Source organism: Neophocaena asiaeorientalis, unplaced genomic scaffold (genome assembly GCF_003031525.2).
Source record: "Neophocaena asiaeorientalis asiaeorientalis breed wild unplaced genomic scaffold, Neophocaena_asiaeorientalis_V1.1 scaffold232, whole genome shotgun sequence".
NCBI lineage: Eukaryota > Metazoa > Chordata > Mammalia > Artiodactyla > Phocoenidae > Neophocaena > Neophocaena asiaeorientalis.
The window spans coordinates 2,262,971-2,290,243 of record NW_020175672.1 but is presented as its reverse complement, the minus strand read 5'-3'; the positions used below and the strand labels follow the sequence as shown (position 1 = coordinate 2,290,243).

Sequence of the window (27,273 nt, the reverse complement as noted above, 5' to 3'; positions counted from 1 at the left end):
TTCTTTTACCATTGGTTAGGCATTTTCAAAAGAAAAATATTATAAGGTAGAAATTAAAGAGATAAATATTCACTGCTGGATTGTTAACATTATTAATTTTGAGTGTTTTTGGCAATCTATAAACTCATGTAAGTTTATCTCTGCCTAACAAATTTATCAGTTATCTATAAACACAAAGCACTCAAGAAATTGAGTTATTTGTAGTGAGGTGGATGGACCTAGAACCTGTCATACAGAGTGAAGTAAGGCAGAAAGAGAAAAACAAATACCGTATGCTAACACATATATATATGGAATCTAAAAAAAGAATGGTTCTGAAGCACCTAGGGGCAGGACTGGAATAAAGACGCATATGTAGAGAATGGACTTGAGGACACGGGGAAGAAGAAGGGTAAGCTGGGACGAAGTGAGAGAGTGGCATGGACATATATACACTACCAGATGTAAAATAGATAGCTAGTGGGAAGCAGCTGCATAGCACAGGGAGATCAGCTCGGTGCTTTGTGACCACCTAGAGGGGTGGGATAGGGAGGGTGGGAGGGAGAAGCAAGAAGGAGGGGATACGGGGATATATATATATATATGTATATATATATATACATACATACAGCTGATTCACTCTGTTATAAAGCAGAAACTAACAAAACAGTGTAAAGCAGTTATACTCCAATAAAGATGCAAAAAAAATTAAAAATGAAGAAAAATAAATGAAAACAAAAGAAATACTTGTTGAACTAAACTGAATTGGTTTTATATTTCAAACATCTTTCCCCAGCCGTCCTTTTAGTACTGAATTCCTGTTAATGCCAATATTTTTCTTTTGTTTGATCTTCTACTCTCCAGGCAGCACTGAAGAATCTCCAATCCTCCTTATATTCCTGTCAGTTTCATTCTCCCCAATAAAATTAAATTTTGGCAATAATTTAAATTGTCAACACATATTTAAATCTAGTCTACTAGTACTTGTAGCCTTGCTATGAGTATATTCTAATGAAAGCAATCCCTCTGGAATTTTTTGCTACATACTAGTCCTCCAGAGGTTCAAACAGATGCCAAAACATGCACCTCTATCTTGAGAGCAAGAAAGGTCATTATAGGTGTAAAAATGTGAATGGAAACTTCAGCATCATCTTCACTTGATAAGCTACAAACATACCACTGTCCAAGAAATAAACAGAAACAGACAACTGATAATAGAGAAAAAAAAAAAAAAACTAGAAAACATTTCAGAATATTCAAATGGTGCAAAATAATTATATGGTGTTACCAAGAAGAAAATATAGCACCTTGACCGCCTCATGTCAACGTTTATGTCTTGGTTGAACAAATCAGAGGAGGGCCTAAGGGAATTAGCATGAATAGGGAAAAACTCAAGGAATAATTTCTCAGTCACAAAGGAAAAGATGTAGATGAGAAGGGATTTACTGCAAACCCTGTTGACCTGGGAAACCTATCTATATATTTATGAATATATTTATGTCATTATAAACTACCCATATTATATTTATGATTATAAATAAATAACAGAAGGAAAGGAAGAAGGATGGGTGGAAGAAATGAAGGAAGACGATGGTTAGTTAGTTAACTAGCTAAAAGATAAGGACAATGGAATAAAATAATCTACTTTTCTAACCTATTACTTCCTCATTAAACTTCCAGCTACTTAAAAACAGAATAAAAATTAAACCCTTCATGGTTTAGGAGACAGAAAATCTAAGACAAAAAAGTCTAAGAACTGAATTGTAGTTGGATTTCACTCATTATAATGTTTATACTTTGGAGCATTATCAGTCAGCATCAGACACAGTTTTCTTAAATATAAAATGGCACAATCTAAAATTTAAAAAAATGTACATGTTACAATCTAAATTTCTATAAATTATATAGGAGTCTCCCACTCTACAGAAGAAAGCAATTTTTACACTCAATTCCTTCCATCTCAGGATTCTCTTACAACTGTCAAAAAAAAAAAAAAAAAAAGCCACAGCTATGCTGACAAAGCAGTGCAAAGTCCAATCTACACACAACTTCAGAGACCTGCAGGTATAGAGAGTGAAAATCACCCACTTTTCCTGACAGCAAACATAGGTCAAGCTTCTCCAGAAATCCTTGACCCCTATAGCACAATAAGAATCAGAAGAAAAATCAACCATGCCCTCAAAGGGATAGTTACCTTTTCCGCTGCTGTGTGTGCTTTTGCCCGGCTGCCTCAATAAGAAAAGATGGGAAATATGAGACCCGGTATTGGAACTGCCTGTTTATTTTTCCCTCCAGTTTGACACAAAGGAAAAAACAACTTCCATAGCTCTCAGAGATGTCCCTATTCACGTGATGAGTCTCCAACTGGTTATACTACAAATAACCCGTCCCATTTTCTTCCTTCACTTTTTAAACAGGAAGAATAAACAAATGGCATTTAAAACTGAATACTATCCATTTACCTGATTTCTCCATAAATTGTTCCTTGAAGATAAAAAAAGAAACAGTTAATATATATTAACACAGCATATAAAATTAATACCATGGAAAAGACTGACTTTGGGGGAGGGGGGATTTTGAATCCAGAGTAATTTCTTTCTTATTGAAAAACATAAGCATGTCAAGCCTGTCCTTTACACAGTAAAGCACCATTTATTATTTTAAAACAATAGACATAATGCCTATTTATATATATATATGTGTATATATATACATACATATATATATATATATTTCCCAGGTGAGGTCCTAAAGCATAAAATGTAAAATTAAGAACTAATTCACTTGAAATATATTTCAATTTTTCCTTGAAAATAAATAGAAACAAAAATTTTATTGGGAATTATTGTTTAACATTTAAGCAAACATACTTATTAAATAAATTATAGCAACCCTTACTTTAGAGAAAATCATGAAATTAATACTAGTTGGATAAAATATCTCATTTCATTTAATAATAATAATGGCAATAAATATAATCAACTCTGGAAAAGGTTGCCTTGATTCTAGTTTGAGTGAATGTAAAGATCTTTGAAACTCATTTTAAGACCTGCTCTAGCAAATTATAAATCATAGTGAAGTAGTGTGATATTTTTAGGCATCTTTAATAACCCTCTATGGCATCTTTTCTCAAACCACAGCGCTCAACTATTACAGCTTTCTGACAGGAAACCAGGGATCCCAATTATTTCAGGCATTGTTTGGATCCTAAAAATCTGAAATACAAATCAGTATTGTATGTTAATATGCTACCTAGTATAATGCTGAGTGATGTAGCTCCATCAATGACTGTTAAATTAGTACAGGAAAGATGTTTAGTACCTTCTTTGTCTCAGTTTCCAATTCAAACAATGCCTCTAAGGAGCAGCCAAGCAGTCCTGTGAGATGACACTGCGAGTTCGAATGATTCAACAAGGAATCATTTTGGAAAGTTACCAGAAGTCTTTGTGATACCATAATACACTGATCTGCGTATAAAAAACCCTCTACTGGGCTAGCAGGATGGAACTGAATTGAACTTTGTAAACTCTCAGGGCAAAGGGGCTGAGACTTACTTTGCAGCACGAAATGACACTTTGGTTTCTAAACTTCAGTGTTACTAATCCAATCTGACTTCTACAGATCATAAAGTACAATTGGCCTTTTCAATGTAGATTCAAACACCTGGCTAAATCCATTAAACAGCGATTCCATGAAGCAAAATGTACTGGCTTTCAAGTTCGCCCTTTCTTTCTTCTATTATGAAAATTCTTTGAAGGACATTTCTGAAGAAATCAAGAAAATCTATAACAAACTAATGTAGAAAGTTTAAGCAAAATTATATTTGTACTCCACAGAGCTTTTCACAAATTTTTATAGATTGCTTCCGACAAACATACCCAGAATAGGAGGCTCCTGTCATTTCTGGAGTAAGTGTGTATGTATTTACAGCCCCTGGATTTATCTTAAAGACCCTTTGTACAAACACATGCAATTCAAAATATATGAAAATCAGCTCAGTTTAGCCCACTCCCTAACCCTAACTCTAACCCCTAACCCACCACCAACCCCCCAACACAGCTAACAACAAACCTTATGAAGCTACTCTTTGTCGGAGCACTGCTTTGAAAATAATTGTCACTGACCAAATTTACCATCTATATGTGCAGCTATCACATATCATTCATAAACAAGCTACAACTCTAATACCTGTGTTTTATATGTACATCATTGTTGAATCCTGCAGAAGATAAACAACTGATTACAGAGAAAGAGTTGTTCTAACTCAGTGAAGTTACTCTCAACACGGGTATTTTCTCTTTGGTCTTTCATTTTACTTACAAGGGTGCTTAGATTCAGATAAATGTGGGGAAAAAGAAATAAGAATTGACTAAACACATGTTTAGTGTCTTTGTGTGATTAGATTCAGGAACACTGCCAGGAGAAAACTTTGTGTATGATGTCATCTGATTTTAGTTCCTTGTCAAAAAAGAAGAAAAAAATACCTTACTGATCAGATGCTATTTTTTAAGTTTGGTAGAACAAAAAACATGTTCACTCCTTTAATAAGTACAAATAAACAAGACTGATGAGGGGAACAAAAATCAATACACAGATCCCAGATATTTTACAACTGTTTATTTTCAGTTCGAACATGATTGAAGTCAATTAGATGCAGATCTGTCCTGGTGATTCTCATGAAATCCATGTCAGATAAATCACCTTCCATGGAACTCTGAAAATTCAACACCACGCTTTAACTCATCTTTCCCTTAAATCCTTGAATTCCGCACATTCTTTAAAATTATTGTTTTATATTTATCACAACTATTTTTTCAGTCTTTTAGTGGTATTGTTTTATTTACAAAGCACACTGCCTACATAATATTGTTGATGTAATGGATATTTATGAGCACTGGTACATTTTAGCCCTCACGTTTGTGAGAATTTTTTAAGTACCATGAAAAATCTTTCAGAATGAGAAGTGCACAAAATGCAATTTAAATATAATCCTCAGTAAGCATAATATAAGAACATCTTGATTTATAGACTAAGAAAGACTATTAGGTTGTAACCAATATTGCTAACTCGAAAGAAAAGAGGTTTTAGACAATGCTTTAGAAATGATAAACAAAGTATACCCATTTTGTCTTGCTGTACTATAATGAGACCAGTCCATTTTTTACAATCATGAAGACATATATTCTACTTCATCATGTTTTGAATGTGAACTAGTAACTCAGAATTCTCTTTGAAATTTTATCTTTTATTAGTGAAAACTGAGTCTTCTCTTTCTGTGACTAGGTACTGTATCAGAAACTCAAGTAAGCCAAATAAGAGTTTGTTCTGCAGCACAGTGAATATCTGCATGTAAAATTTCATGACATGTAAGTGAAAATAATACAAAGGTAAATCAGTGTCAAAATGGCAAATCTGTGGCTACTGTGAAAATCAACTAAAAATACGGAGTGGTTATGGGATATACATTTGTTTACTTGACCAAACAAGCACACACACACACCCCCCCCACACACACACACACACACACACTCTGTGCATCATTCACTTTTTGAAGTGTCAGATAACATTATTTCTTAAGTGACACACAGGGCTTCATTTGCTATGCATAGGGTCAGTGAATATTAGCTTCATTTACACTTGGCTGAGAATTGGTTGATGTCAACAGTAGAGGCTTAGTTCCTGCACTGAACAGGGTTAGAATCTGACAGAAAGCTGCCATTGAAGAAGATGGATGATCTTCCTTGCTGACCTTGCTCCCCTAAAGTGTCATAGTTTGGGTCTCTTTCTAGCTCTACAACAAAAGACCCTCTCTGAGCTTCCCAGTAGCCTTCAGTTTTATTGGTGATAACAGGTCCAGACATTCTCATTGATTAGATTCTCTACCTTTTAAGCACAAGAGCTTGCCCTTTTTGGCTAGCTAAACCTTGGCACAGATGTCTTTTTCTGTAATTGCATCTCTGCTGTCTATTGGAAAGGATGCAGTCAGACAGGCAAACTTCATGTCAGCACAGAAAGTGCTGAACTATTTATCTCTGTTTCCCAAAGTCATTTTAATGTAAGTGATATGGCGTTTGTCTGAAGAAATTAACCCTTAGATAATCTCATAGTATACTTCTAAATGGAAAATCAAAATCTTCTGTCATTTTGATGACTAACTAGTATGTAATATATGTTACGCAGAACTATTCAGTGGGTAGGAAAAAAGGGCTTCCCAGTCATTTTATATAAGCAGTTATTGGCAACCATATTTTAGAACATATGTACCTGAAAATATTCTACATAATTTTCAGAACTCTATTTTGCCTTCTACCAGTGGTTGACACTGTGAAATATGTCCTTCCCTGACTAAAAAACACATTAAAATATTTGATACCTAACAAAGATGCTATACGATGTTATAAATTACATGTTTCTTTGAGATCCTGCCTGTGAGCTATTTTAATATGTTGGAGATTTGTTATTGATATTTGAATAATTTGAAAGAAATTACCTTACCTCAAATTCAAATGTTCAAAACATATATGATAAATGATGAAAAGTTCTTACAAGCAGATTTACATGCAACACATTTTATGAAAAATAACTGTTTTGAGTATGTATGGATTTATAACTCAGAGGCTTTAAAATATTATTATACATAACTGTCAACATTATTCCATGCAAAATATAATTTAACATATTTGCATATCTGGAATTGTACAGTTAGCTAATAAATATATGTATACATAAAATATACCAATCTCAGTACTAAAAGAGAAAACTTAGAATAAAAGAAAATTTCACAACAATGAAGGTAAGGATGTACCAATTCAAACTCAAGTTAACCCTTCTGTGAAATTGCAGACAAAATATAATATGATCATTTTCCCATACTTCAAAATAAAAACTATTAATTCTGCACATTATTTTTTAGTGTCAGTGCTTTCACTCAAGTTGAGAAAATATACTTAAAAATAACCATCAATTAAAATCTCTGCAGCCAAACATTTTGTTCTAAATATATTATTAACAGCTATCACTATAGGAAGTATACCTATTAGGGTGAGGAATCGCTTTTAAAATGTATAAGCTGACAGGTATTCAAGGGGAAATTCAAGAACACCATTCCCTTTTATTTTTAATATCATATACATGGTACATCGATGACTCTAAACTTTTATTGTCTTAAGAAAATAGTATCTCCTCCCCAAAATTCCAATAATTTCAGGTATGCATATGCAAAGCAACTATCAATTTTTATTTATTGATTTCTCTTTCTATAAGACAGACTGAACAAAATCAAAATTATTCCACCAAGATGTGAGCCAGAAGCACCAGGAACCTGAATTATTTTTAAAATCAAATCAGTTATTACTTTTATTTTATAATGATGGTGCTAAAAATCTAAAATTAATTTTAAAAATCAAATGAGCTCTGGATACTAGGCAATGTCTTTTTAAAAAATAAATAAAAATACTAACAGGATTCCTCATGCCCAGTCTGGGTTTTATGTTGAACTGACTTAAACAGTCTGTCTATGCAGATTCTCAGGACCATGTCCATCAATCAATGTCAGCATTCTATCAGACTCCACTCTGACAGCAAGTGATAGTCAGTTATCTGTTGACATTAATGACTAATAAATAACCATGCCCTTTCGATTTATGTGAATAAAATGTATACTGTTTTCAGTGTAGATTAGCCTATATGCAAAAGCAGACTTGGTTTTTGCATCTCATATATTAGGAATTGGTTAAAAAAAAAAAGTGGCTGCAATAAAAGATGTGCTAAATGTGATCTCTGGTATACATTACTGTTTTGCTTTTCGACAAATCAACCCTGTCTCAGCTTGTATCACATGAGCTTAAATGAGCTGTATTCACAGGCTCCTGAATATTTATGCTGTCTTTTACAGACCTAACACGTAGTTTGTTGTCTCCACAATAGAGTATTATAGGACAGAAAATCCTTAAAAAACCAAAGATCAGAAGAAGTTGTGTCAGTATCCTAACCTTGCTCCTCTTTTGTTATTCACCCTTAATCTGCCTTCCTGGCAGGAAAAACTATTTAAATTATTACTACACACTCTGTTAAGTCTCCATCTCTCTCTCTCAGATTTAAACATACCATAACAGAAACTGTTACAGCTTTTTGAAAAAAAATAAGGATTGAGAACTTTTAAGTGATTAGGCATTCATATACACATCTTGACTGAGTTCCTTTTTGGTACTGTCAGTGGTAATTCTAGAATTAGATACTCACAGTCTAAATATTACAAGAGGGGCTATAACCTTCAACATTGATCGAAGTGTGGTTTATGTTCTTAACTCAACAAGTTAGGATACAAATTGTGAACGTTTTGCCATATATTATGATTTGTGGTTTTAATTTTTAATTTACCACTTTACCTTTCCATTATGAAACTCCTTCTCTGGTCAATAGTAAAAGCTTAATTTTATATTTTTTGCAAATAATTAACATCATCAATGACAGAAGAGGTAAAAACTAGATTTCCTGTTACACCTAATTAAGAATTCTACCAGCGGGACTTCCCTGGTGGTCCAGTGGTTAAGAATCCACCTTCCAATGCAGGGGACATGGGTTTGATCCCTGGTCTGGGAAGATCTCACATGCCACGGGGCAACTAAGCCCTCACGCCACAACTACAGAGCCCATGCGCCGCAACTAGAGAGAAGCCCACACGCCACAGCGAAAGATCCTACATGCCACAACGAAGATCCCGTGCGCCGCAACTAAGACCTGACACAGCCAAAAAATAAAATAAAATAAATAAATATATTAAAAAAAGAAGAATTCTACCGGCAATGTGAAAGGATGGATAATAGTTCAAAACAGAAAGATATACCATCACTAGACCAAAACTTTGCAATGAAAACAAGTAAAGAGTTATTAATAAGGTTCAAACTTTTTATTAACTGCCTATTAATATGCATAATACTGAGTTACATAGAATTACTGTCATGTCAGAAAGGCAAAAGGGCAAAACGTTGCCAGCTATATTATATTTCATCAATAAAGACACAGAGTAGGGAAGGAAGATGTACTTTCACTATTTTAGTCCACTTAATAGATGGGAAAATATGTTCTAAAGAGTTTTAAACTTGGGAATACTGTAGAATTTTCTGAAAGGTAAATGAAAAGCTATTGCCAAGTCTATACTGCTACAGGAAATGATGTAGGGGGGAAAGAAAAGAAGAAACCAGAGGGAGCTGGGATGGGAAAGAACATCCACTTTACCATGCTGAAGGATGAATGAAGTATATTAGAAAGAAGGATGACTACACGTACAGTGATGGCCTCGTGAATAATCTTGAAAATCAATGAGACGGCTGTCTGAATTTGAAGTGAGTAGCAATGTCATCATATTGGAAAGATTTACAAAGGGGTAAAATGATCAAAGCATTATGTTCAACCTTGAAAAACACAGTGCTCAAGTACATAATGTTTGTGCAGAATAAACATTAGACACAGCAAGAAGCATGGCCCAAAGAGCACATTTTTTAAAAGTTCCGATCAGGTTTTCCTTGCAAACTAAAATACTGAGCCACACGTTCTCCCAGTTTCAGATCACAGCTGAATGTCTAAGCTTAGCATGTGTTAATTTTAGAGGTCAGTTTGAGAAACAGATTTTACTGAAGTCTGACTGTCCCTCTGTCCTTGAAAAGACTGAAAAGCTGAAGTCTGTAGGTTTCTTAGAGGGAGATCTAGACTGAAACTGCAAAGTTAAACAGTGGAGTTTCTGCTCCCTCCCAAATCCTAGGTTTCTGATAATGTAAGAGGTGTTCGCTGTTCTCATTTTAAAACACATTTACCTACAATAGTCACAATATCCAAAACACGCTAATTGCAAAAATTTACCTTACTTAGGATTTGGTAAAATACTATAAGAATTGAAAGTAAGTTAAAAAAAAGTGAATTTTATCTTCCCTTATAGTAGAGGAAATATAAACAATCTACTTGAAAATAAGGAAGCAAAAATCTGTTTATAAATTGTTTGCTTTGTGAAGCAAAATTTAAAGACATTACCGAGCTTTATTTTGTCTTGTGTTTTCTTTTTAAAATATGCAATAATCCAAGAATATCCTGTATGAGTATTCAGCCTCTTTATAATTGCCACCTGAGATTTCCACAGAGAAAAAAACCCTTAACTATTCTGCACTTATATATTAAGAGATTAGTACACAGCAATTTAGCAATCTAAAAATGGATCAAGGAGAACAATAAACTTTATTTTTTGTTCCATTGTGTTCACTTGCATGTTTTCTTTTTGGTGGGAGTAGAGGTGGGCAGTGTGTCTGTGTGTGTACCTATATCTGTATGTGTGCATATGTATATATACATACATGTGTGTATATGTATATGTATTGTGTGTGTGTGATGTTGAAGTGGAAAGAAAACAGGAAACAGTTAAGTTCTGATTTTACTTTGGGATCTGTCATTAAATAAACTGTTAGAACTATAAATGAGGTCCTTAGCTGTCCCATTTATTACAAGCCCCCCAAGACCTTCTAATTGATCTTCAACAAAATTTAAGGTACACTCAACCTTCAAGAATTTATGATTCTAATTGTCTAGGAAGAGATTATACCCTCAAGGAGTATAAGAATGTCCACAGAACATTTATGTTATAATGAATTTATACATTTGAGTGGGTAAGATACATATCTCACATCTCTTTTCAAGGATAAAACTACTTTACTAGGAAATGTCAACTAACATGGGAACACTATGTAGTATAATTATTTCAACTTTTAAAAATAGAAGATATAAAGAAACACTTTTTGAAATCATCAAGTTTACTTATTTATCCTATCTACTAGTTTAAATTAATGTCATTAATTAATGTCATAGGTAAGTTAATGCCATTAAGTGTCATTGCCTATATGGGAACTGGTTTAGCTAAAATAATAAACTACTATTAAAATAAACATAGAACATATGTATCATCGGAAAACATAGATTAGTATAGTGAACTTACTAATAATCAATTTATTTTTCTCAGAATAAACTTTTATTATATCTAGTGATTCTTTAGATATATTCTACATCTTTCTGCTCCCACTCTTGATCTCTCTCTTTTAGAAAGAATGATCTTCTTAAAAAGTACAATAGGTAATATTAACATAACAGATTGTTAATCAACTTTACTAAATGACAAATACAAGGTATCTAGCTAATAATTATATGTGATCAATATTATATTTTATTAATAAAAGCATCACAGTGCTCCCTTCCCTTCCCCGGATCTAGGTTTCTGTATTCAGTGTTAATAGCTTCAGTGCAGGTCTGAGGCTGATACCACCATAGGTGAGGGGCTAAACTAGATGTTAACTGGGTGACACATGAAACAAAAAATAAACCACAGTATGTGTCCTTTCAAAGCCTCCTAATTTTCTAATATATTGGAAGCAAGAGATAACATAATTATCAACAGTAAATAATTTAAATGAAAGAACCAAACTAAAAAATTCAAAATCCACAATACCTAAACTGTTAAAATCTTTTCAAACTACTATGCCCCAGAATGTATTTTCCCCTCTTTTCTATGTCATTCATTGAACCCAGACTAAACAAAATACACTAAATAATAAACCGTCCATACTTCTTTATAAGACCACAAACTTCGAGAAAAATAATGTACATTTATTTCAACTGATGTATGTATTATTCTGGGTTCCTGTGAAATGCTATTATTAGGGATTAATATTTGATGTGTATACACAGATTATAACTTTTTAATGAAGTTGATATTATAGGTAGAAAACAAAAAAGAATGTCTTTAGCTCATTAATTTGACCTAAACTCAATGTTGAGTTGTTTTTGTTTTATGTGTGTATGTGCCCTTCTACTTCCCATGTATTAATACTATAGGAATTAACACATATTAATACTATGTGGGTAACCTAATGAAGACATGCTTCCATAAAAGTAAATTTTTGTGATAATTTGCATAGGATGAGATAACCTGAATTAACTTAAATGTGAGGAAAATTAGAATAAAAGGATTGTCAGAAATTTTCCTCTCTGATTCTTGCATCAGATTTTTATGCCCATAGAGAAAAATATCAAATACACAGCTGGGTTAAATTTCTCCCATTAAAATAATAACATTATTTGCACAAAATAATTACATTATACATACTAGTATCATAAATAAAAGCTTTTGTAGATTAGTGATAATTACCTTAGAGAAAATGGCTTGAAGCTCAATAAAAAAAAAAAATCAAATTAATTGCAACATTTTAAGGTATCACTGATTTATATTTTAACATTATCTTCTAGAAACTGATGCCAATTTAAACTTCCACTAGAAATATAAAAGGGTAACCATATACTTGCCAAAGTTAGGATAATCAGAAATGTTCTGAAGTCATGTACTGAGTTTCTAAATCATAGGAAGTTAAATCGCACATATTAATTTCATATTGCCTTCCTTCTTTCCTCATTTTTCCTAACTTTCATCAGGTCTTCCTTCTTTCTGTCCTTTATTTTTTGAATAGTTATCATGTTCAATGTACTATGGGTACGTACAATGTTGATTGAAGATGAGTAAAAAGCTGTATATTTTTAAATGAAGTCTACCATGTTCTAGAAGGAAATTTTGCTATGATTGTTATTATCACAAATATCCTTCTCCTTTTTTTTTTTTTTTTTTTTTGCGGTACGCGGGCCTCTCACTGTTGTGGCCTCTCCCGTTGCGGAGCACAGGCTCCGGACGCGCAGGCTCAGCGGCCATGGCTCACGGGCCCAGCCGCTCCGGGGCATGTGGGATCTTCCCGGACCGGGGCACGAACCCATGTCCCCTGCATCGGCAGGCGGACTCTCAATCACTGCGCCACCAGGGAAGCCCTCCATATTTTTTAAGGAATTATGAGCAAATATCTCGCAAAGGACAGAAGAAACTGATTAACAGTAGCTGTTCCTGGAAAAAGATATTTGAGACTGCAGCACACAGCGATGGCATTTGTTCCAGATCTATGCACATTACCTATTCACAAAGTCTTAAAAAAACAAGTATTATAAGCTTCTGAAGTGAATAATTTAAAGAAGAGTATAAAAATTGCAATGTAATGTAGTTATAACTGAAATAGCAGAAATATATTTGAATGTGATACTGAATTTACATAATTTCCAATTTATAGAATAGAGTGTAATGTTAGTTTAGGGACTGATTTCTCAGTTTTGTTTCTTTCTCTTATTTTTCGTTTTTTTTTTTGCAAACCAAGACAATATTTACAATATATAATTTGGAAGAAGACCAATATACTCTTAAAACAAAAGCTACTTTCCCATATAAGATAAATAAGCTTTAATACCTTCTTATTTTAGAAAATGTATCAGGCTCTTGCAACTCTCTTTCTCAAGACATAAATATTACATTAGTAAAGGGGGAAATGGCTTTCTGTTCATTAAAAGAGACAGATGGAGTAGTTAAAAGGAAAGACACATAAAGACAATGGACAAATAGAAAATGGGAATATGATAATGAATAAATATAAATATTTACATTATTCTCATAGAAATAAATTCCTCATATCTGGAGCAGACTCCTGTTCATGTTTGCTAATTCTTAGCATATCAACTTGCTATATGCTATGAGCAAAATGAAATACAATATAGGGTTCTCTTACAAAGTTTAAGACTAATCACAGAGACTGGACTTACACAACAAGGAATTAACTAGTGATATGAATTTGAAATAAGAAAATATTTGCCTTGGGAGTGGGTAGTGTATAACCAAATTTCTCAAAGTCTTTAAGAAATTTGATAAACATTTATTTGGAAGACTTGGGTGGTGCAAGGAACTGTGCTAGGTACCATGGTAGGTAGGTAGAATACTATAAGTAAGTTTTGGTTGTTAAGAAGCTTTAGAAGCTGTAAAAGGAAATTACAAACATTGATAAAAATCAGATCGCATATGAAGATCCCCAGAGAGAAAGGGCAAAGTATTGTTAAAAACCCACAGAGATCTTTTAACAAGGTATAAGTGCCATTTAATTTGAAATGTAAGGAAAGGCAAAATTTCAACAGCCTGAGATAGGGTAGGTGGCATTGCTGGTAGAAGAAGGTAAGGCAAGGGAAAAACTAGGAGAACGGTACAGCCAGTATCTACCATCAGAATTTGGAAGAGAGGTCACTGAAGAAATTGGGGAAGTGAGAGATTAAAATACAATAGGTAATTGTGATGGTTTATTTGTCATGATGGTTTATTTGTTTTTCTGTTTATTTAGGAGTGATAGGGCATCATAAAAACATCTATGGATGTGCTTCAGGTAGAACAAGAGACCAGTCAGTACCAAGCAGAGGGAACAGGGCTCTCAAGGATGATAAATTACATAACTCAAAGTTAGAAAAGAATACTAGGGTCAAGTAGGAGGTATTTAAATCCCACCCTAAGAAACAGAGAATTTTTATTGGTCATCAGGACCCTGAAGTTTTCTGAATAATACAGTAACAGGGTCTATGTTGTGTTTTACAAAGTGCATTCTGACCGCCCCATGAAAGAAGAACCGGAATAGAAAAGAAAATGGCAAAGCAGATGAAATATTTAGAATGTTGGGAAAGACAGAGATATAAGTATTTTGAAATTATTATAAATGAAAGAAAGTGCTCAGATTTGTATCACCATGAAGACATCCTGAAAGAAACTTTATCTTTTAAAAATTCCTTGTGATAGATATATGCTCATCTATAAAGATGTGTTCCACTGTATTGGTTAGGGGCAGGGATTCTGGAGCCAGACTGCCTTGATAAAACAGCAGTCGGCCACTCTATGCTCTTGGTGATTGTGGGTACTTAAGCCATCCCTTTCTGTGCTTTAGTTTTCTTACATAAAAATGTGTATACATATCATTTATGTAAATATGATTTAATATATAAAATGTAACACATTTATGTTTTACATACTTTTAAGTATGTTTTTCTCCTTTAAACTGGGTAATAACAGTGCTTACCTCTCTGTGAGACTAAATAAATTAACACATGTGAAACACTCAAAACAGCTCTTGCCATGTATTAATAATTTAAAAACAAACAAAATCTATGACCTGTTTTTGTTGAATGCCTTGACTCTCCCCACTTTTAAATCATTTAAACTATACCTGCCATTTACTACTGTTCTATTGCCTGAGCCCTGTATTTTATACAGATGCTAACTTAATTTAAAAACGCATATTTTGGAGATACAATTCAAGTTGTCTTTGTATGAGCTACCAGGTTACATAAAACTTATAATTATATTGCTAAAAAAGGTTAATGCTCAAGAAAGTTTAAAAACACAGAGAAAGAAGATCACCCACTATTTCACCATTCTGACACATTCATTGTGACGATATTTATGTTCCCATCTATTCTTTTCCCTATGCATACTTTGCTTAATTCTAAATATCAGTGTATACATTTTATTCTTTATTTTTCATTCAAAATTATTAATAAGATGTTTTAAAATTCCTATATCACATTGTTGATACTTTAAGGACTAAGTTCAATCAAGATGACGCACTTAACTTTGGATATTTAGGTTATTTTCAATATTTCAAATTATATACATTGCTGGAGGGGAAAAAAAGTTATATAGAAAGTTCTTCTCTTTCACTGAAATATCTTCCCTGGTAAATTACCAGGGATGAAATTACTGACTTAAAGGATATTTAACTATCTGTGGCCTTTGAGATCTATGTTCATTCACTCACTGCCATGAAATTTCTTTACTTAGCCAACTCCTTGTTGCATTATTAATACTAAGATAATAGCAAGCATTCATTGATTATTTGCTATGTCCCAGATACTATTCTTAGGGTTTCTACATGCATTATTTCATTCACTTCTGACAAGAACTCTATATGAGGGAGGTACTATTTTTATTAGCCCCGTTTTATACTTAAGGAAACTAAGGCTTAGAGAGATTGTCCTAGTTTATGCACCTGGTATGTTGTTGAGCCAGAATTTAAAAACTCTGTGACTCCAGCATCTGAGCTATTAACCCTATAGTGTACCTTACATTTCTGTATATATTTGATTATAAATACTATATATCACAAAAACTCATTTGTTATCATGAAAAGTAATGGTACAAATTACATGCTTCTTTTCTGTGAAAAAAACACATGGTTTTCAAAAATCTAATCAACACACAGATTTCAATATTATTAATGCTATTAAGTTGAATGTTTTAATTATTGAAGTAACATATAACATGTTATATGTCTAAGTTTTACACTATTAAAGTAATAATATATCTGCTAACTCGATAATAGAAAATATTAAGAAGAAACTATTAGGGAAATTCCTTATAATAAAAACTAGAAATCTATGATTATTTGAGTCCCCCTTTACATGAAATCATCAAAAAAATTACTAAATCTTTAACCCAGAAAATTAAAATTAAGTGATATAAATAATGTAAGCAGCTCACATCTCTATGTTCTGATATATGTGCATGTAAACTGCATTACATCCTTGGACTTTTTACAATTAGGTTGACCATATATTCTATCATCCAAAGCAGAACACTTTTGAAAGCAAAAAGACACAGTGTAATAAGCAAAACAATTATCCCCAGCAAACTAGACTTATGGTCACACTACTTAGAATAAAGTTTCATCAGTTCTTCAGTAACTAAAATCCACTGGTTGAAGTTCAGGACAAATTTTAGGGAGCAGTGTGGTGCAGTGGGGAAAAAGACTTGAACTGATAAACAGGATCCTGGATTCTCATCCAATTTTGTTACTTATTAATATCCCTGAGCTTCAGTTTCTTCCTAAATTGAAAGAAAGAAAAAATAATACTTTCTACCTCATAGCGGTGTGGTAAGGATTAAATGAGAAAAAAATGAACATAATTTTTCAGTGTAAACTACAAACCAGTTATACAAATCCAAGTTATAATACCAAGTTCCACATTTTGAGAAATACTATTCTACTTTTAAAATGGAATAAAATTGTACAAAAGTTCCAAAAATTTCAAATTATATTTCAGAATACGATTTATTAGTCTAAAAATATTTATATATGTAAACTAAAATCTGCTCTCATTTTTTTAAAATGACTACACTTTTTATCTAAATATATTGGGTACTGTGCATAGAAGTTGTGATGTAACTGATATGCTAAATATTTTCAAAAGGACTGTTTGACAATCGAAGCATGCTATCTGGAATTATATTTTTAAATGACTGTAAAGAGATGTTTTCTTTTTTTTTTTTTTTTTGCGGTACGCGGGCCTCTCACTGTTGCGGCCTCTCCCGTTGCGGAGCACAGGCTCCGGATGCGCAGGCCCAGCGGCCATGGCTCACGGGCTTAGTTGCTCTGTGGCATGTGGGATCTTCCCGGACCGGGGCACGAACCCGTGTCCCCTGCATCGGCAGGCGGACTCTCAACCATTGTGCCACCAGGGAAGCCCAAGAGATGTTTTCTTAAAATCACTATATTAAAAAATTAGACAGAAGTTCTCTATATATTAGATTTGACAAACATGTGGTTTTCAAAATTGAGTTATTTTTTCCAAAATCACAAAGAAGTAAAAGCTTTTCCATCAACTGATCAAAACTGTGTTCAGTTTTCACAGTTGTTCATATTTCAAACTATACTTTAACACATCACAATGGGCTGCCATTCTAGAAAGTGCCCAGATAAACTTGCCATTAAGTGGCTAACCGCCATCATTTGGCTAGGGGCTCACTAACATCCTCTCCCAAACACTTCAGTTTTCCTCTATATGGGACTGGAATTTATTTTCAAACTCTTAACAGGATCACTGAAAGGAAACAGGAGAAATACTTATAAAGGCAGGCCTGAACTCATTCCAGAGGCAAGTACTCTCACAGCAATGCGTTGGAATTATGCCCAGGAGGGAAGTGTTTTTGCAAATGAACATAGTGCCACAGTTAAGCATAAGGTATTTAATTCCTTTGTCAACATCACTAAGGTTAAAAATTAAGAAGGTTACACGATAGACAATTTACCTGAATTAGTGCACACATCCTTTTTCGGCTGAACCATAAGGAGGCATCTTGAGTCCTTTAATCACATATTTTTAATGAACTCTCACTATTAATACCTAATTCTACCTATTCCAATGCAGATTAAAGTAGATGACAGTGAACTAATTTTACTTCATTTTTAAGTACCTTGGTGCAGTTTGCAGGCGACAATAATTTTGGTACTCAAATGTGGTTCCAATTCTCGAAACCAAAATAAATGAATGTGAATAATCTTAATAGTACCACATTTAATGAGATGATTTTGTTCATTTGGAAGAAACTGAAGTCGTCATGGTAAATATATCTCTTTACTGCAGTTAAAGACTGCTTTTCTTACTAAATTCTATACTTAGGAAGTGTAGAACTCAAACAGTTCCTGTTTGTTTTTCTTAACAAGTAAATGTAGAAATCAATTGAGTTAAATCCACAAAATGAAACAAAAGAGACTATAACGTGCTTTAAAATTTTTTAAACCTTAAAAGAACAGGACTTTTAATATTATTTCCTAGTTTCTTTTTAGACCATTTTTAATTGTCTAAAGGCCTTGTGGATAAGGCCTTTTATACGCATTTTTATGTGTCTCATTTTTAATTGTGCAAACATTTAAAATTCCACTTTCACATCAATCAAAATCTCCATACTACTGAAACCGGCTGCTTTCACAGCTGAAGTGTAATAGTGTGTTGTTAAAATGTTCTTATAATAGTTATTGTTGAATCCACTGTCATTTTCAAGTACTTGTCAATAAAAACATTTCCAGTCAATAAAAACATTCCTTTCCATTGAATTAATTAGTTCATTAAGAATATTTCTGTACTTACCAAGTGGAATAGCATTCTGCCTATTAGTAGTGATAAATCTCCATCAGTTTTTGATTTCCACACATGTGGAACCTGCAGGATGTTCTACTTGTTAAGAAATACTACTAGTGAAGGAAAGGAGAAGAGGACAGTGGGTAGACAGGTTTGATTCCTTCAGGGAGTGTCAAAGGAGGCTGCTAAACTGGTCAATGGGACCAGAACCTATAGCATCTCTATTTGTTTAGCTCAGAGTTCACTTTACAATGTCAGCTATGGCAGGAATGATAATTGAGTGCTGGGTCATAGGCATTTTATATGCTAGCAACCATCCACATGAAGTATTTAACTCTTCAACCAGGACAGAAAAAATATATTTGCTCAGTTACTGTACCTAAATAATGTGTGCAGTAGCAATATAATGTGAGCCACATATGTAATTCTTAAATTTCTAGTAGCCACATCAAAAAAGAGTAAAAAGAAACAGTTGAAATAATTTTAATATTTTATTTAACCAACTATATCTAATGTATGGTTCTTTCAATACCTAAGTAACATAGAAAATTACTAATGATGTTTGTCACATTTTTTTTGTACTAAGCCTTTGAAATTCAGTATGTAATTCATACGTGCAGCACACATCAATTTAGAATCGCCACTTTTTAGAACCTCAGAGCCACATGTGGCCACCGGCTACCTTATTAGACAACACAGATCTAAATATTTGTTAAATTATTTCTTGAAATGTTCTACTAGAATGAGAATTTTATGGGGAAGTAATGTGATTTACATAACAAACTACTAGGACCAAGGCATTTAAGTTCAGCAATGAAACAGAATAATATTTGCCAGGATTCTCCTTGCTTTCTGATGGAAACCAGGGCAATACTGTTGCGAAAGTCCCGGCTCTGGAATCAGAACACCCTGAGCTTGAATTTAAGCTAGGACAAATACTACTTACTAAAGTAGCTGCAATAAGCAACTTACCCTTGACAGCCCCATTATTTTTTCTGTAAAATAGAGATGATAATGTTATCTATCTATTAAATGAACTCGTATGTGTAAAGCACTCAGAAGAGTATCTGCACATAGTAAATTAGCAAGAACATTTAGTTACAATTATCATTGTTAGCTACAATTCCCTCTAAATTAACTAGGATGTACAAATATTAAAATTATGCAGTTGGCTTAGGGGTACAAAGAATACATGAAAGTTATTTTGGGGAATGTATTATGTTTTCTAAGTTATAAGAGACATAAGTAATATAACCTTATTATATTTTCAGGATATCCACAAACAGAAAAATATCTATTAATTTTGAAGGTCCCTGTGACATACTTTTAAATAGAAAAATACTGGCCAATTATTATGACCACATAAAGCTATGTAAGAGAAAATTCAGTTTTACTATACAAAGGAAAAGGTTCACTAATTCATATGCTATTATTGTTTCAAAACAAACAGAAAACGTCCAGCTGATGTATTCCAATAACTAAAACTTACTTTGGCCCACTTCCACAAAAATGTGGTCTACCTATAATATGACTTATCAGAGAAATACTCCTTTAATTATTTAGTCCAGGAAAGAAATATGGCTTTGGCAGAAGCAACCTCAGAAAGTTAGCAAGGGAAATTTGATGATTTTTTAATCAAAGTTTTAGTACTTATAAAAAATAATTCTATAAGTTTGTAAATCTATTTGCATGTGTCTTGCCTATTAGTAGAACTCTTGTTAGCAGACCCCTTAACATCCTTTTCCTGTTATCCACAAGGCCAGACGATATGGGTTTCAAGACAGGAGGAATCACACATCATTAAATCCTGATTAATCTCACCTCACTCTGCTCAATCTCCTCTCTTAAATCTCGTAGCCCAATGTGCAACTGTTGTCTTCTATGTCAAGCATAGGGCCAATTAAATTTTAGTAACAAATATTATTATCGCCGATATTTATTGCAATATTTACTGAATCCTTAGTGCAGATATCACTATGGGGAATCATTGATAAGTTCAATAGTGACTTTACTTAAGATCTACTCAATTGGGCTGCTGGTACACAGCAGACTCACTTGTTCAAATAGTCATTATTACTTAATAGCCATTATTACTTAAAATCTCTGATATAGAAGAAAGTGCAAAGTGAAATTTTAATAGCACACATTACTTACGTTCACAAGTGTCCCCTTTTTGCTGGTAGCCTGCTTTGCAGATACATTTTCCAATGGGCACTAACCATTCTCCTTCTGCACTGCAGTGCATCCTGGGGGAGTTTTCCGCCTCTTCCTCTGCACTGCTGACACATGTCCCTCGGACCTCGACTAAAGAGGAAAATTCTGAACCAGTCACTGTATCTGGAAAGACAGCTAAGTTCTCAATAATGGACCAGCACTTCTTGTAGTACACTTTGACCGAAACCAAAGCTATGCAAGCCCCTACATCCTGAAAGGCAAGATAGAATCCCTTTTTGGACAAAGGTCCAATCTCTCTCACCTCAGTGTTAAGCTTCATCTTTCTTTCACCAAGGTCACCTTGGGTAAAACTTTCATCTGCAGCAATGGTGTCTATTTTTACATAGAGGTTTTCTCTTATATTCCTGCCAGTGTCGTAGTCTGTTTCATAATAGTACAAATTAAAGGTTTCCTTGCAAGTTCCCAGGACTCCAGGAAGACTGTTACAATCCCTCAGGGTGAATTTCAATTCTACAAAAATCCTTTGTGCATTGCCTTTCGAAATCCAGTTAGTCCGCAGCCAGTTGTTTTGGTTGGGCTCCATGACCTGGCACACCTGGTATGTTCGGATTGGGGTATAGTTCTCATCCAAACCACTAATTTCTTCCCACTGTAAAATTTAGAAAAGGTCATCAGTCATTCAGCAAAAAATAACATTTGGCTTTTGCAAGTGCATGAGGAATCTTTAGTGTAGCACAAATGCATATCTTTCAAAGAGCTAGGTGAATTCCTACCCTGATGAACACTGTAACCTTTAGAACAGAGTCTCAGTTCAGCTTCATCCCGGTGTCAGAACATCATTTTTGTTGCTTGTATTGTTTATGCATATAATAAATCTTTCATTTTGCTTAGTATCTGTTTGCAAGTGTGTTAGTGTTGCTTTTTACATGTTTGCTTATGCCAATGTCTCCACTGAGCTTGGGATTTTTATAGACTAAAGCACATAACAAAATTACTTAAATTACCATTTAATGCATATACATACAGATACATGGCAGAATTCTTGATAACTCCGTTGACATTTTAAGTGTTGATGTTAAACTTAGAGAGTACCTAAAAACACAGGGAAGAAAATGCCAAGAGTACTCTGAAATGTAAAAGCATTCCACAACATGTTGATAATCATAATGAGAAATCTTTTACGATCTTTGCAAAATGAGATATAAGGGAGGAACATTTCACAGAGCTATTTATTTATTGCAGTGTTATATACTATACTATCCATAATGCCATATAACTATAAATAAGTAGTTATAAAAGTGTGATACATCTTTATAAATAAGTTGCTTTCAACAGACAATCAAATGTACATGGCAAATCAGCATGCTGGATCATATTTCAGTAATAAGCTTTCTGACAGGAAAAATATCAGATGGTTAAAAATGTCCATTCATATGCTGATATAATGTACACTACAGCAGACTCATATATTTTCACAAAAAAGGAAAACAATAAGCTTAGCCAAATTTGCAACAATTTAAAGATTAAGTCTTGTATAATCTATCTATATTGCTCATTAGTTAATAAATTCATTTCACCTAAAAGCCTAAGAGAACAGTTGTTTATGTCCTTCCTTACCATCATTACAAAATTTCCAAGTTTGTATTTATGATACCTTAATAGTGAAATTGTCACCTACTTATATTCATTCCCCAAACAGGAAATGCCAAATATAAAATTATATTAGTATTCTAATCCAAAGTCACATAGCATGAAATATTTAAACTATCGTTTCAAGAAAAGCAGATGGGAAAAATTTTAAACTAATAAGCATGTGGTAATGAGTTTTATTGGTAAAACTCGATCAGAAAAATCAATTTACTTAAATGCTCTGTGAAATATTAATTTCTAACTTTAAAAGTAGTTCTTAGAAAACAAACAAGACAGACAAATTAGTAATATACTGTAATTCAGAAATTTCTTATGATGACATATTATATATTTGCTACAATTTTATTATACATATCATCAAAGGTCCTCAAATGCAGCAAACAACCAATTATCATGTTCAGCTTTTACTCAACACAACTGGAGTTTGTGACTAGTTGATGGAGTACATAGTTTCCTGTTTCAGTTAGCTGCTTATAATTTGCTTGAATGGCCCTTAGCCAAATATAACCAAATTCATCCATTTGGACAAGCAGATTTTAGTCTCTTAATTAGGTTGAAATTACTAAAATAAGTAAAACTAGTAGTAGCATCTACCAAAAAATGAAAAGCTCCAAGGATAAATGAACTCTTTTGAACAATTCCCTAGTTACAAGAAACAAAGGCTAATTATGAGAAAGGACTATATCTCAAGAATTCCTTTTTCTAGTTCCAAGAACAATTATATTATTTTGTTCAATGTATGAAAAATCAACTTTACTACCAATGAAACTCAGTTAATTTTAATGTTTAATTAAAAATTTACTCCTGCGGGGAAAATTTCAAGATAACTGTTGCATAAATAACAAAGAGTGAAACGAAATAAATGCATTTAATGTAACTTTTGTTTTATTATCTCACTTTCTGAGAGACCGCAGTGATTTCTACAAACACCACCATTGGGAAAGAAGTCTTAATTTGGCTAGCATGCTTTTATAGTATGCTTATAAAGTTATTTCTAGACACTTATATCTTAATAACATTTTATTTCCAGTTAGATATTTAACCACATGTAAGCCAATCCATTTCATATACGGAATATATTGTCAGTCGTCATTTTCTAATATTATCTGCTGATTCCTAAAGATATGTAAGGTTAACGGTTAACTCAAGATACTTTGGACTGATAAAATGTCCATTTCAGTCCAAGATAACATAGGCAGTCATAATTTATCATTTTATGGATTACATGGATGAAATATTACAATAATATATCAGTTTACTTCCCCTTAGAGATTAAAAACCATGCTGTATCTCTATTTGTTTTAATTGATGGATGGTGCAAAAAGGGCCACATCTGTCATTGGCAAGAAAGGTGCTTCATTTTTTATTGCGAATGTCTTCCTATAGTGTATGTTATTTTACTCATGGAAACTACTCCACTTTCAAGAAAAGTATGACATTCATACTTCAAACAGCATACTTTTTATATTTAATCTGTAAATATTTGTCATTTTTTATAGCTTTGTCTCACCAATACAGATAGCTGCAATATGATCTTAAGCGTTTCTCAAATATTAATTTAATAAAAAACCTAAATACTTTAAACAGATTTGCATTGTTCACATTTTGCATTCTTTAACTTCTAGCTTATGACACATTGATTTTATGATGCTCTTATACTCAAAAATCCCTTTCAGACTTTCATTCTTGTCTTTGCAAAGTTTCTTACACTTTTTATATCCTCACTTATACTTCATGCTCTTTGACTCCAGATTTTTTACTGTACGAAAGAGTAACTTAAGTAACAATGGGGTACATTTACCTTTCTTGGAGCCCCCTTCCTTAGTCAGGGATGAAGTATGTGTCCTGTCTCACAATTAAAATAAGACCTGAAGACATAGACACTGAACTAAACTTAAGTAATATATCTTATCTATATTAGTAATATAAGTAATATATCTTAAGTAATATAAGTAATATATCTTATATATATTAGTAATATATCTTAAGTAAGTAATATATCAGATATATGAAACATAACGGTCAGAATTTTTTTAGAATCTACTTATATTTTCATAGAATTTTATTGGACAGCTTTCACTCATTTATGATAACAGACTTTTACTCTGATATGTGCGTACTGTGCCATCACTTCTGATTAATGACAACAGATAGCAGCACAACATATAAATTTAAGAAAATCCAAATCATATTTTAGAGCAAATTTTATGTTAAAATATTGAGCATATTACAGTTTTAGTTATCTTTTCAAGTATATTTTGAATGATGCTAAAACGTTTTTCAAAAGAGGAAAACAGTTTTAAAGAACTACTGTTTTAAAGAACTACATACAACCTACTTGGTGATGATACTAAGGAAGTATAAAGCAACTAAAGAGGTTTAAGTGAGTTCGTGAAAAGCATGTTCTCTGTAATTAGTTAACAGTTATAGCCTGGAACCTGAGGTATGGTCCCACTCACAATAAGAACTCATTTTTTATCCATTTTCCAATGTTCTAAATATACCTTGTCTACTCAAAGAACTCAATGCCTCATTATAAGCACAACAAAATATTGAACAAGATATTGGAGATCAAAACAGTTTAAATATGAAGAATGTGAATAATTCCACTGGGGGAGGAGGAAAAGGTTTTATTTCTTACTTAAAAAAAATAAAGGTTGATATTTTATGAGGAGAAGCCCTTACCCCATTGGGTGGAGAGGAAATCCATTCCAGCTCTGTTTGTTGTGCTTTAGAATCCAGCAGTAGTACTGAAAAAGAAAGTTGCATTTCTAAATGTCAGATGAAAAATGAAAACATGTTTGTAAAAGTTATTAAAGTCGATCTAATTTTTAAGATAATTACCATTTTATGATTTAAAATAAAGAGTTATTTACATTAATGAATGACAAAATGTATACCTACCTCTTACAAATATATTCCACTTTCTTAGGGGAAAAAAGATATTAAAACACTAGCATTATAGTTTTTAATTAAAATAATAAAATTAACTAAAAAACTCAAAAATAGCATGAAAGCAAGGGTAAAAAAATTGATATGTGAAGTATACTGATTCTATAGTAACAATATATTGTAAAGAATTTTGTAAACCACTGACTGCTCTAAACTTTGTCAAATATAATAACATTAACATAATAAAGCATACTCCCTATTACTCCTCAGCCAGTCATTAATTTGTACTATTCTTCCAAAAGTACTTCCTAGTGCCTTTTGAGAATTGGACCTTTTTTTTTTTTTAAACTTTCCACACACAGTGTCTTCTCTTAAGCCAAAATGAATACAATTAAAAACTATATTAAGCAATGTTATCATGAGAAAAATAAATTTCCTATCATTTACAAGATATATTATTGGGTTAGTCAAACATTTGTTTTCAATATTTCTATTTTTTTAATTTCTTAATATTTCAAAGCAGTATGTAATTCTCAAAATGGAATATTTAAACTTTGACTTGACTTTTAAAAACCAGTTGTATTCTGCTTTTATGCTACCATAAAGCATAATACACTTAACTTAATATTTATATAAATGTAATTAATGCTCCTGATGGTATTAATATAAGATAATGCAGCAAATATCATACATTAATATATACCATACTTCCAATTTAATATATTTTATTGCTTTTTAGGACGATTCCCCTCCTAAAGCATTCACTCTTTGCTCAAACCGGTTGCAGAGTTACATGAGTTTGTATTCTTTAAAAATATTTCTATGATTCTATAGCATTTTAGCAAATGTATCAATTTGTCCAGAAACAATGGTGAATACATTTTCAAGTGTGTAAATATGCTTACCATCATCCTCAGCAAAATGTTAAAATTTGAACTTCAATTAAATACATGCTTAAATAAACTTCTCAGTGACCAACAGAGGGAAAAAAATGTGTTTTGAAAGGTAACAAAAATTTGTTACGTTAAGAAAAGAAACAGTTGATTATGTGTTCAACTCCTTCAAGCTAGTCAAGGTTATTCCCTATAACTGAAAATGGATATAGAAACACATTTTTCCCAAAATGTTTTATACTTAAGACTCTCAGGGAGACCATGACAGCACAAACCTTGGTTACAAACACTTGACTCCCTTTCAAATAATAATTATAATTTCAAAACCACACTTTTAAAATACCAAGTTGTACTTCGAACTAGGAACAGCCATAAATGTTTAGATTACTGAACTTACATTAAGTAACTTTTAAAGTTTATTTTGTTTTTGTCCTCAACGTGGACAAACAACATGGATTCCAGGTACTTTCCTTTTGAAATTTCTTTTTTTTTTTTTTTTTCGGTCTTCCGCAGTGACAAGAGACAAGTGAATTTTAAACCCAGGAAACTTTCTTGGGTCGTTTTTGAGGGTGAATTAAAACACTCCTTTTCCGTTACCCCTCAGCACAGCCTGGGGTGGGAACCAGGGACCCCGGCGGGGCGGTGATGATGGCAAACAAGTTAAGAGAGAACAAATGAACAAATAAAACAAAAGGGAAACCGGCCCCTGAGCGTTTAACCAGCTCGAACGATTCACCGTGTCTCCCTTCCGCCGTCCGCTCTCTGTGCCAGCCCTCAAGTGCGCGCTTTTGCCTTCCCGCTCAGAGCACCGAGCGCCAGCCGCCCTTCGCGCCCGCAGAGGCGTAGCCCGGCAGCCAACCAGGACCCAGGGCAGGCGGGGCGGGGTTCGGGG

The 27,273-nt window shown here is 33.1% G+C and overlaps 1 protein-coding gene across 1 annotated transcript in view; it reads right to left on the bottom strand.

Annotated features, from left to right (window-relative positions):
- EPHA7 (EPH receptor A7) overlaps positions 1 to 27,273 on the bottom strand; it is a 164,137-nt gene that overhangs the window by 134,051 nt on the left and 2,813 nt on the right. Inside the window, exons 2-3 of the mRNA XM_024731803.1 lie at positions 25,282 to 25,346; positions 20,926 to 21,595 (exon numbers count right to left, since the gene is read on the bottom strand). Coding sequence (XP_024587571.1) covers positions 20,926 to 21,595; positions 25,282 to 25,346 — 735 coding nt within the window. The remainder of the gene's footprint in view (positions 1 to 20,925; positions 21,596 to 25,281; positions 25,347 to 27,273) is intronic.